We start from the raw sequence: 13,331 nt of genomic DNA on the forward strand, positions 1-13,331 counted from the left end.
AGCTATGCGGAATACAAGTGATCACAACACATTTCTGACAGCTGAAAATTGCGCATTTGTTGACCTTTATCCATTTAAAGTAAACAAATAATTGTTTCTTGTTGAAAGATATTTTATATTGTTTTCATATTATTATTTACTGATGGTGTTTACAGAATGCGAGTGCGTGTTATATTGAAAGCGAGGCTGGGTGTGCCTATGAATATAGTGAAAAACATTAAAAAACCTTAAAAAACAGTGAGTTTTTTAAGGTGCTGTACAAGCAAATCATATTGTCTACTCTGTACAGTGACAGGGAGTGTAAAGTAACCTACTTCATTCAATATCGAATAGGCCTACTGTAGCCTACACTATGTACAAATGGTTTTGCTCATGGCAGTTGTGACAGTCATTTTAACGTGTCAGCAGGCAAGCTTCACTCATTCCAGGATGCATTATGCGTTGTCCTATAGCCAACCCAGTCTCACCAATATGTGTACAGATCGCACGGTTTGACACTTTCAAAATGCTTGCAGCACATACGCCAAATGACCATTTCGCGTGCATATGATACGCAAAACCCAGCATTAACTACTGTGGAGGGCGGATACGTCCATTTCGCGTGCATATGATACGCAAAACCCAGCATTAACTGAATGGGAAAGGCAATATTTTAGGACAGATTCACCATTAAACGTGTTTCTAATGACATTTTTAGCGAGAAATGTACTTTTCCCTTGAATAATCTTCAGTCAGTGAATGTGTATGATGTTTATTAATATTTATTATCTGAATGGGAAATGCAATATTTTAGGACAGATTCACCATTAAACGTGTTTCTAATGACATTTTTAGCGAGAAATGTACTTTTCCCTTGAATAATCTTCAGTCAGTGAATGTGTATGATCTTTATTAATCTTTATTATCTGAATGGGAAATGCAATATTTTAGGACCGATTCATCGTTAAACGTGTTTCTAATAACATTTCTAGCGAGAAATATACTTTTTACTTGCATAATCTTCAGTCAGTGATTGTGTCTGATCTTTAGTATTATAGTTATTAGGAAGATTTTATCGGCTCGCTCGCATGTTTCAACAACGTCAGGTTGTTAGGGACGCTGCTTTCGCTAAACTAGCAACTCACGTGTTTCCTGCGTTTGTGTTATTAAACCGTTACTTTATGTTACTTTTAATGATATCATCTTGTTAGAAACACGTATATCTGAGAGCCAACCCAGTCGCAAAAAGCATACGTTGACAGTGTACGTTTTCGTGAACACTGGATTACGTCGCATTTAAACATAAAATAGCGTGTTATACACACACACACACACACACACACACACACACACACACACACACACACACACACACACACACACACCCGTTTGTCGGGCTATAGGGACAATTTTCGATTTTTTGCTCAAATCAGACTGGGCATAGGTTTACGAGGACACCGGGTTCCGGTGGTGCTAGAGCTACAAAAAACCTATGTAAAATCATGAAAAAAATCTGCGAACCTACACAACTTAAAATTAAAAGATTTTCTTTGCACAACTGAGATATAAGAAATGGCTGTTTTTCAGACTTTCTGGTGGTTTGTAAGGACTTCTCTGTAACACGGTCTATAAGGACAGTGTGGTATACAAGGACAGTGATGTCATCATACACACACACAAAGTATAACCTGTTTTGAAAGGACAAAAGGTCTGTAAGGACAGGTCACCATACACATACACCAAATATAACCTGTTTTGAAAGGACACATGGTTTATAAGACCAAAGTGACTGAGGCACACCATTATAATAATATGGAATATATTAAGAGGTCATTTTTGTTTTCTTTGTTGACCTCTGTTGTGCATTACAATTTGGCACATAAGTTGAACTAAGTGTAAATAACTCATCACATCGAGACATCATTTGCAGATGATGTACAGAACATGAAGAGCACAATCACTCCATTCTACACTTCTTCCTCTCAAAAGTTTACAGATAACACCACGGCTCTTATCTGATGGGGTCTACCTACCGGTGGGCCAAGTGTCATTAAATCAACTAGGAGCATAACACAAAAACAGTGCTTGCATCCACTAGGACGAACTCAACCCCACCAGCACATATCATTGCATCCTTGCTACCTAGTATTATGTCCTGAACCAACTGCTAACCTGCAATCATGTTTCTCTCACTTTCTGATCAAACACGATAACATTTTACTGGCCCATAGCCCCTAAATACCCTTTAGAAGTGACCTGGACTTTCAACATCAACATGAATAAAGGAATCTAATTTCTCCAAATATAACTAACTACACTTGCTCCTTACCAACCCACTCTTCAAAAACATGTTTATCTACTTTGGGATATTATCACTAATTACAAAGTGAGGGTATACACTCACCTAAAGGATTATTAGGTACACCATACTAATATTAACTTAACTCATCTACATTTAAGCCACATTTTTTGAAAATAATTATTTATTATATAATTATCATATGTTTGTCATTATTAACACACAACACAACATTTGTTTAATCACTGACTTATATTTGATTTAATTCCCTCAAGAATCTCTTCCTTAACAAAGGACAGCATTTTTTCCTGACATTAAAAGGCCCAGGCTAACCACAAAGCAAAACAAACAAACAAAAAAATGCCTGTGAGCAAAATAAATGAAGTGACCTAACCCATTTCTGAACACAGGACACCAACTTGTAAAACATGCCTAGAAAGGCTCAAGCTATCCAAAAGTGCATTTAGCGTTTAGAATTTGAATGCCTTTTAAAGGCCAAGCCTCTGTTGCGTACAAAATCTCGAATGTTTTGAATGGATCTTGTCTCCAAGATAGGGTGTTCCTTTTCCTTGCACTGCAGGCACTGCCCACTGGTGGCAGTGACACCGTTTTCAACAAAAGGCCTCAGATGTTTCATCACGGCTTGTATCTCCTCACCAGACCATGGTCTCTTCGTACACCGCCTTGATGAAACACGGAAACCTGAACAATTAAAAAAAAGATTAGAAGATAAAAAAAGATGTACTTGCAAGAATGTACTTGCAGGTAGGGATGTTGCTGTTCAAAATTGCCAAACAAACTGGAACTTGTGTAGACAAAATATGTGTGGTAATCAGGGCTCTACAGTGCGCCCATTTCACTCGCATTTGCGAGTGAATATTTCGGCGTGCGAACGAGAAAAACAAAACAGGAGCACGCATGCGAGTGACTTCTCCACAGCGCACTATACTGTGCGTTCACACCAAACGCGAAGGGGCGAAACGATTCCATACAAAGCAGCGATTCCATTTGCAGCGCGACACTTTTGCCCGGCACGGGCGAGCGCGTTCACGTGGATTTCAGGTGGATTGAAATATTTAAACTTTGCCGCGACATTCGCGTGATGACAGCCAATCAGCGTTCAACAGCGTGGCCACTGAGTGACGTGCGTTACGTAACAGCCAATCAGTTTTCAACCGGCCAACCGTTCCCTGCAGTGCAGTCCGGGGTGAACCGCAGCATGGAGGAGAAAGTGATTGCTGCCGTTTGCGACTCCCCGAGCTCTATATAGAATAGTATATTATATAATTGTATTGTATTGTATATACAATATCACGGTCAAAAGCTCTGTGCTCCTCCGGATAGCCGTAGCGCGGGGAGCGCTACGGGAGGGTTTAGCAGGGTTTGTTTACCTACGTTGCTATGGTTACCAGTCTTGTGTGTTCCAACGGTTTATTAGGTATCTAAATCGCTGTCTAATCAATACTTCATTCACTGCCTCTTCCGTGGTCATTACAATATTATGAATAGACTGCGTGGAGAAAGTTAATGCTGTTATGGTAGACGATAAAGTCTACAAATTCAACCCCTGACTGGTTGAAGGATTTCGGGTGGCTAGTTTATGATGCTAAGAACATGAAAATGTTCTGTACATTTTGTAAGGAAGCCCCATCGGCAATGGCAGGCTCCTCTCTGTTTATAACGGGGAACCCTAATCTGAAACGCGATGCTGTGGTGAAACACATCGAGTCCACTAGGCATTCTCGCTGCCCGATTTCTATATAAATCACACCCAGCCCAATAACCCTGGTACGGTGGAAGCCGAAATTGGTGCTGTTTTGTGTAGCCTGAATGTAATCTTGTCTATTTATTTGTCTTAATTTTGCTTTATTAAGTGGGTTCTGTTGGTGTGTGCAATTTCTGCACGCTAATAAATGTTCTAAACAAAAACCTATTGTGCCCCAATTTTTTTTCCTGTGCTCCTAAATTTTTTAACTTAGGGGCACGAGTGCTCCTGAAAAAAAAAGTTAGCGTAGAGCCCTGGTGGTAATAAATTGACTAGATCTGCTAAAAATGAAGTTGGATTGTTTTCATTAACATGACATTTCATTACACTGCTTGTTAAAAACAAAATACACCCAGCTCCTTTATATGATTTATGTGTGTTGACTGTACATTAGCAAGTGTGCCTAGTGTGCCTAGTCACCGCATTTAAATAATACCTTGAGTAACTGAGTCAGGGAGATGAGGTGAACCAGAAGTTACACAGGCAGAGTTCCCCTGGTCATCTAAAAAAAACATTGCACAGTATAAATGTATGGGCTTAAAGAGCCTGTCTGCCTACCAATCAATGGGGAATATGAGCCCCTTCAGGACGAAGCTAGACCCCTCCGCTTCTTGTCGGGGTCCAGTTTGCCCTGTCTGGGCTAATATTCCCCATAATGACTGGTTTTCTATACATTATCCCTTACATATGTCTAACCAAACATAATGTAAGTGTTGACTGCACATTGGCAAGTGTGCCTAGTGTGCCTAGTGACCGCATTTAATTAATACCTTGAGTAACTGAGTCAGGGAGATGAGGTGACCCAGAAGTTACACAGGCAGAATTCCCCTGGTCATCTAAAAAACATTGCAGGTATAAATGTATGGGCTTAAAGAGCCTGTCTGCCTACCAATCAAACACCATGTGTATAGAGGGGATACATGTAAAACTGTAATATATTCTACTACCATGCACATGACAAGCAGACAGCCATTTCTATATTATAATAACTATGCTCATGGCAAAGTTGTTGCCAGAAGTTAACAACATTTACTCAAAACTGTAACTGACCACTGGCAAGGTCTGCTGAGAACACAGGGGATGACACCTCCTGGTGCTGGACACCAACTTCTACAACCCCCTCCGCAGAAGAAGTGCCACTTTGACCACTGACACAGTGCACCTAAAAATAATGAACAGCAATATGCAAAGATGAACAGGCATCAACTGGTACAGATGGGAATACTCCATACAGTATGTGCAAAGACAGACTATTTAACAAGATTTAGAAATCATTTTGGATAAGGGAGGCATGTCACTGCATAACAAATTTCAGCATCAAGCCGCAGTAAACAGCTGACAATGCACCATATAGGTACACATGATGCCACAAGTAAGAATGTGTATTAACCCATTGGCGCCGGATGCTGCGTAGCGCAGCATAGCCCCTCCTGCCGGTTGCTGCGTAGCGCAGCATAGGCTTTCCTGCCGGTTGCTGCGTAGCGCAGCATTTTGTACACGTGCTGTTTTCATGACGAATGCAGCATATAACTCACTCTGGTTGGTTAAAAATACACATGGGGTGGGTCTTAAGGCTTTGGTAAAGATCAGGAGACCACCAAAACAAACTTTGGTTGGCTAAAAATCACGTCAATCAATCATATAGCCACGCGATATTCTATGTTTGTTTTTAGCGACGCGTCTAGCAGGCGACCGAGAAGTAGCAATGAACATGGAGGATTTTGATAGCGATGGCAGTGATATTGTCATAGAATTCAAGGGATTTGAGTATGAGAATGAGGACGAGAATGATTTTGTGCCGGTTGATCCACTGGATCGGGCACAGAAGTGGGAATTTTTGGACACCGAAGGAGAGGAGGAGGATGACTTTCGGGGATTCCAGGTGGACTGGAGAACCGGCAATTACCAGCCTCGGAAAACAAAGACATTCTCTCGCACACCGGGGGTGAAACAACCGATCCCCTTGGATGCTAGCCCACTCGATGTGTTTTCCAGGATCTTTACCGATCAGCTGTGGGACACGTTATTGACCGAAACGAATCGGTACGCGCAACAGGTACGAGCTCAGACCCCCACGACCTCAAGTGGACCCCGGTCCCGAAAACAGAAATGAAAACATTCCTCGGGCTGTGTCTTTGCTTTGGAATTTTAAAGCTACCAGAACGCCGCGATTACTGGAGGCAAACTAAGTGGCTCTACCAAACAAATGTCAAGGGACCGTTTCGACATGATCTGGAGGTAAATATTTATGTTTTCTTTTCTTGTGCTCTCTTCCGAGTTCCATTCTCTTCTCTTAGAAAACGGAATGGCCAGTAAAGATAGTGGTGCTATAGCAATTACTAATGATGATGATGGTTGATATTGAATAAATACAATAATGTTAGTTATAAATACAATAATGGAATAATGAATAAATAGTAATACAATTATGAATATAAATACTATAACATAATACAAATAAACACAATGATGGAAATAAAAGTCAGGCTCAAATTCTTTGTCATATATGCATTTTCAGATATCTCCATCTAGAAGATAACTTGGACCCTGCCTTGGATAAATCCGATAAGCTGTGGAAGATCCAGCGGTTCATGGACCTCCTCTTGCATCAGTTCCAGGCCCTCTATGAGGTCAATGGGTTTGTGAGCGTGGATGAGTCCATGGTAAAATACAAGGGACGCCTTGCCTTCCGGCAGTACCTCCCCATGAAGCCGGTGAAGTGGGGGATAAAGGTGTGGGTCATGGCAGAGAGCAATACAGGCTACGTAAACAATTTTCAAGTTTACACAGGGGCCATTGCAGGCAAGACCGAGACAGGCCTGGCTTACCGGATTGTGTCATACCTGGCTAAACCGTATTTTGGGTCAAACTTGTGTGTTTACATGGACAACTTTTACACCAGCGTGAAGTTGTTGCTGGATCTGCAGGTCAGGGGTGTGCCTTTACAATGCTTTGGTTAAAATGTTATTTGTTGTATTTTATATCATTGATTTATACTGTTTTTTCTTCTTAATCTTGTTTTGAGAATGTTTTTAAAATGTTGCTGTTATGGTTGTGCTCAGGGAGCATGTTTTAATAAAACCTGTAGTTCTTGCCTTTAAAATGCTTTTTATTTCATGTTTCTAGGTGCTCCAGAGGCTTAGATATTAAGGTTTATGTAGACGTTGACAATTCTTACTATTTTCAGAAAAACCTCAGGAAATGAGGTTCTTTTTCCTAGAATAGCATAGGATTTTAGCAGGCGTTTTTAGCAGGCGTTTTAGGCATAAATGGGTTAAAGAGAAAGAAACGATATTCCTTAACTAGCCACTTTACAAGCCAATGCTGTAGTTTCTACATCTGTATGTGAGACAGGGGAATATTCATGTTATGTGAGGACAGTTTGTAACACAGACAACCTCATGGTATGCAAGGACACTGTCCTTCTGACTTTTAATGACATCCTTGATCAACTCTAAGCGCCCTATCTTCACCGGCGCAAGTGACTTAGTCACTGGCGCATGTGTCGTTGATAGTTTACAACTGGCGCAGAGCGTTCTTTTCCCACCACCGCCACTCGCCGGTAAATTAGGGATTGATCATGCGCCCCAAGGGGCAGTTCGGCGGAAGGAGGAGGCGTGTTCTGGCGCAAACGGTATTTTGCAGTTTCTGAATACCATTGCGCTACTGACCAGGAAATACCTGGTTTAAAGTCAGTGGCGCGTTGTTCAGATGCTATTTTAAGGGCGCATGCATACATGCGCATGCGATGCATACGGATTGCTTGTGCACCTCGCGCATACACTTTGCTTCTCCCATCTACCTAGCCGCACATTCTTTGTAAATTATTTGGGAAAGAACAGCTGATGCAGCGGTAATAAGTTGTACTTCTAAATCAATGCATCTGCAAACACCGTACAGCAAACACATATTTTCTTGACAGAGACATCGTGTAGGCCTACATGCCCATAACTTTTAGGATTGATGAGTATTTGATCGTGAAAAACATTGTTTTACCGCGAGTGAGTGTTAAAAAGAATGAATGAATGCGGGCGCGCGTGTGTGCTCTGTTTAAACACACGCAAACTAAACACGTAACGCATAATACAATCAATGGCAATGTGACTATTACCGCGGGGACACATGCATATTAGGATAGCATACAATACTGATAAGAAACAATGTTTATAATGTATTGCGTACATCATTAAATAGAACCACAGTTACCGCATAGCCTATCATATGTTATATCATATAGCCTACGTTTTCTTTGCCGAAATTTATTTGATCACTCAGTATTTCTGAAGTTGTGGAAGAAAACCCCTTATTCCGTGTGTGAATTAGGCCATATTATTTGGCAATAAACTGAGCCATTTGCAGTTTGAAATTCATGTGCATCTGTCTCATCGGAGACTGCAGACGCGCTGTCAGAATATCAACTCGTCCGATTCAAATGCGCTCATGGCTCTTAAAGGGGATGGGAGCTGGAACTCATTGGTTTGTTGGACGTTACGCCCAAACCACACCTACGGGTAACTAGGCTGCTTCAGACCAACCCTTTTGACACTTGCGCCGCGACGCAAGTGTCATTTATCCGCCTGTAAAATAGCGATAGCGCCGTAGAACCGCCCACAAAGCTACTTGCGCTTTGCGCTTCCCACTTGCGTTTCAGACCGTTTAAATAGGGCCCTTAGTCTTGCATTATTGAACTCCCAGTGTATGGCACACTCAGAAAGAAAACAGTGTTGGGGGGACACCATGGTTAGTAAACCATCCATACTGAATAGAGGACATTTTCACTGTAGCTGCAAGATGTTTACTAAAACACTGAAAATTGTGTTCCATGGAACATCACAGTACTTCTAACCATTGGTCAATTTCAAAACAAAGGTAAATTCAAACTCACCTCACAAGCAGAGTCATTTGGCGCAGCTCTGGATGATTGAGACCCTGATCTTGATTCGGTCTCTGTACAAGGGAACACAGGGAGATTCAGTGCTCGACTTTCCTCAAGTCATAAAACCACATATAGGCATAACATACTCAACTCACATCCCTGACAGATGATATTCTACTCAAAATGTCCATCAAGACATAGAACAATGGCCTGATTTCGCCACATTATTCATGCTGCAACCCCTTAGCAGGCATGACATGCATTGCCAGAAGTTAACAACATTTGCTCAAAACTGTAACTGACCACTGGCAAGGTCTGCTGAGAACACAGGGGATGACACCTCCTGGTGCTGGACACCAACTTCTCCAATCCCCTCTTTCGCAGAAGAAGTGCCACTTTGACCTCTCACACAGTGCACCTAAGAAAATGAACAGCAATATGCAAAGATGAACAGGCATCAACTGGTACAGATGGGAATACTCCATACAGTATGTGCAAATACAGAATATTTAACAAGATTTAGCAATCATTTTGGATAAGGGAGGCATGTCACTGCATAACAAATTTCAGCATCAAGCCGCAGGAAACAGCTGAAAATGCACCATATAGGTACACATTGATGCCACAAGTAAGAATGTGCATTAAAGAGAAAGAAACGATATTCCTTAACTAGCCACTTTACAAGCCAGTGCTGTAGTTTCTACATCTGTATGTGAGACAGGGGAATATTCATGTTATGTGAGGACAGTTTGTAACACAGACAACCTCATGGTATGCAAGGACACTGTCCTTCAGACTTTCAATGACATCCTTGATCAACTCTAAGTCTTGCATTATTGAACTCCCAGTGTATGGCACACTCAGAAAAAAAACTGTGTTGAGAGGACACCATGGTTAGTAAAACCATCCATACTGAATAGAAGACATTTCCATTATTGAACTCCCAGTGTATGGCACACTCAGAAAAAAAACTGTGTTGAGAGGACACCATGGTTAGTAAACCATCCATACTGAAAAGAGGACATTTCCACTGTAGCTGCAAGATGTTTACTTAAACACTGAAAATTGTGTTCCATGGAACTGGACATCAATTACACAATTGTGTTATTGTACAGTTGAACTGGCTAAAACAGAGTAACAATTTAAAATGACCCTTGAATATGAGCGGCTGGATCACATTTGATCCTGTTGTGAAATTCCCATCACATCTCTGCATTTTGTTCTATGTTAGTACACCTTAGAAAAGTTACGTTGTCTGCATTTGTGAATTACTTGCCAACAATTCAGCTAGAGAAAATATATTTTGCGGAAGAATTTTTGTTTACGAATAGTTCACTACATTTTCCTGTGCCCTCGTACAATAAAACTATGCCAGGTGTACATGGTGATGCTTTGTGTTGTGACCTACTTCTTTCCTTAGCCATTGTAAAACAATGGGACAGCCGTATTCAACCTTACCTCACAAGCAGAGCTGCCTGGTGTCATATTGCAGGACTGGACTTCTGGTTTTTCTCTGGTCTCTGTAGAATACAGGAAAGAATATGAAGAAGGCCAGGGAGGGTGGGGTTGTGCATCACTCTGGAAGCAACCACACTGTCGCTGGTTCACATTCTTTATAGACACAATATGTTTATACAGCCACCATAACTAATGTAAAAAACATCTCAGTAAACATGGCCATATGTGGCATAAATGTTTCTCAATCATCTATAGCACACCATTGACAACTAGATAAAACATTTAGTCAAACAGTCACTGACCTTCAATACGGACTGTGGGTGGCATGATTTGGGCTTGGAAACGGTCTTTGATAGACACTTGGGCAGCAGTGCTTGTAACAGTAGGGGGAATCTACAAAACATTCAGATAAGCTTGCTGTCATCATCTGGGAGAGAGACACGATTGACTAAAAACCAGATTGAAGACCACCAAGCAGTGACTTCTGTTTTTTGGTTATGATTGTTGGCACTAACAAGCGATAGCTGCGTGCCTCCTATTTGTAACGGAATTTGTTTAAGATATAAAACCATTTCATTTAACACACAAAAACTAAAACAGATATTTTCGTTTTTAAATAAATATTTGGAAACGAAAAATGTTAGCCGAACATGTTTTCCGCAGTGTGCCTCTCTGGCATTGAGCGGGTCTACAGGATCGCACTCTGCACAACCCAGTCAGTAAAAAAGTGAACGGTCTCGGTCCCGTAGGCATACGCCTCCGTAGTCAACGCTGTCCAAGCATCGGTGGTGATGGCAACTTTCTCCGTTATGGACAGGATCTCACGGAGCGAGGCTTCTGCTTCGCTGTACATCTTCTCCAGCCGCACAGTCATAAGCTGTGTTCGAAATCGTTCCCTATCATGGATGTAGTGCACTAAATAGGGTGCACGCCATTTTGTAGGGTGTTCGAATTCTCAGTGGTCCACTATATAGGGCACTATATAGTGGACTTAAAATAGGGTACATAGAATGTTCCCTACACGTTACTCCCGTATACCACAATGCAATGCTGTTATATTTTTCCAGGGGAGAAGAAGAAGCCGAATGAGCGCGAAAACGAATACATTTAATGATGGAGTCTGCGGCTTTCGTTTAGAATTGTCAAAAATTTATTTGGGATTTGACATAGAATATTTAACATAAAAAATTAATTAAACAAGGAAATGTAACATTCAACATCAATACAACCTCCAGCTTTCGTCGTGAGTGCCAGCTGTTTACATGATGTGGGCGCATCTGTCTGCACACAAATACCCGGCGCATTTACTGACGCAAATGACGTTTAGAAATGTTCAGCGTAGTGTCCGAATTCTCGTTCCCTATTCCCTATATAGTACACTATATCATGTACACTATATAGGGAATAGGGAACGAGTGTATAGGGAACGATTTCGAACACAGCTATAGTTTGGCGACATGGCACTGTAATCTGCCTCGAGAAATGCGATCAGATCGCGGAAGTCCCGTCGCTGACATAGGCTACCGTATTAAAAATAGCATGCATATGCATTAGTTATATTCTTAATTTAATTTACAGAGCAATCCCTGCAACGTTTTTAGCTTAACTATAGAAGAGACTAGGAGGATGAGTGTGTGTCTGATGGCGGGGGGGGCATCACGATGGTGGCTCTCCATCGTGATGTCGGTCAGCCATCACGATGGACGATGACATTGTCCATCGGCACAACCCTAGCGCTGGACATTAAGCTTGACAAGCCATAACCTCTGGCTATACTTTCCTCACGTGGGAGTTAATGTTGGGCTACTTAATATTTAGTCCATTAGTTTTCTAGATGGGCGAGTCCCTCTACCTCTTCAGAGAAACTGGAACAATTCAGACTTCAAATAAAGTTGAACAACATTGATAGTCACCATTGTAACCCCCTCTCCCCCTCCCTCAATACCACTGTGCCGTTCGTGGTTTAGGCTAAGCGTTCTACCAAGCTAATGCTAAGCATAAATAGCAACGTTTTAATGTAGTTTGCTAGCGGAATTGACGTTAGTAAAAGTCTGACGCCTCTGATGAAAAGCAAACAAAAACAAAATACGTTTTCAGCTAGCTGCTAGCAATCTAGCAATGTCCTAAATACAATAGTGTTAATCTTACCAAACCATTTCCATTTACCATTTCTTACCTGCTCTCCACAACGTGCATTTACAGAACTCCCAGCAAATGAATCTGGGGATCACAGACGTAGTAGCTCTCTTCTATCCAGCCAATCAAAATGAGCATGCGCAGTGTTGAGTAAGCGTCTAATTTCGCGCGTTGTGTATAATCTCCCGCGTTGTGCATAATTTCCCGCGCTTGTGTGTCGCAGCATGCAGGGACCGCGACCACCGATAGGGGCAGTGGCGGACACACAAATATACAAAATCTGTCAGGTTTTTGGTACATAAGGACTTTTGAGGAAACCACTTTTTGGGTATTAAAACATGCTGAGAAAAGGTTTAAAAAGGTTTATTTTTAGGAGGACAGCAAACTGTCCTCATATACCGGAGGGTCCTCGTAACTCTTTGAAATGTCTTGACATCTGTCCTTATATACCCCAAAACAAACACACACACACACACACACACACACACACACACACACACACACACACACACACACACACACACACACACACACACACACACACACACACACACAGCTAAATAAATAAATAAATACTAAGGCAGAAAAAAGAATGAATTAATTCATTATCATTCAACTTCAACATGTGTTATTACAGTATAGTGGTGGAGGGATGACGTATGTTGGCCAACCCGGAAGTGAGCGTCGCCCTGGGTTTCCTTGACAAAAAGCCAACGGGTTTTTCCATTTGATTTTGGATTATTGCAGAAAAATTAGCATCTTTGAAGCACCTCCTCAAAAACTGAAAATACATCTAGTGTACACTAGATGTACAACCC

The 13,331-nt window shown here is 41.5% G+C and overlaps 1 protein-coding gene across 5 annotated transcripts; it reads right to left on the reverse strand.

Moving 5' to 3' along the window:
* Nucleotides 1-2,603: 2,603 nt before the first annotated feature.
* Nucleotides 2,604-12,645, reverse strand: LOC130389549 (uncharacterized). 5 transcript variants are annotated; one of them, XM_056599379.1, is made up of 9 exons: nucleotides 12,554-12,645; nucleotides 10,680-10,770; nucleotides 10,378-10,439; nucleotides 9,223-9,337; nucleotides 8,929-8,990; nucleotides 5,094-5,205; nucleotides 4,814-4,879; nucleotides 4,480-4,545; nucleotides 2,604-2,980 (listed from the first exon to the last, which is right to left on the reverse strand). In XM_056599379.1, exons 2-9 carry the CDS (start codon nucleotides 10,702-10,704, stop codon nucleotides 2,742-2,744), a joined length of 747 nt encoding a protein of 248 aa, XP_056455354.1. In that variant the 5' UTR covers nucleotides 10,705-10,770; nucleotides 12,554-12,645; the 3' UTR covers nucleotides 2,604-2,741. The 5 variants fall into 5 exon arrangements, 4 of the variants coding, with proteins under 4 accessions (XP_056455354.1, XP_056455352.1, XP_056455353.1 ...); XM_056599377.1 differs by having other exon boundaries at nucleotides 12,544-12,645; XR_008896567.1 differs by having other exon boundaries at nucleotides 4,480-4,879; nucleotides 12,544-12,645.
* Nucleotides 12,646-13,331: the final 686 nt, after the last annotated feature.

Source organism: Gadus chalcogrammus, chromosome 9, assembly GCF_026213295.1.
Source record: "Gadus chalcogrammus isolate NIFS_2021 chromosome 9, NIFS_Gcha_1.0, whole genome shotgun sequence".
NCBI lineage: Eukaryota > Metazoa > Chordata > Actinopteri > Gadiformes > Gadidae > Gadus > Gadus chalcogrammus.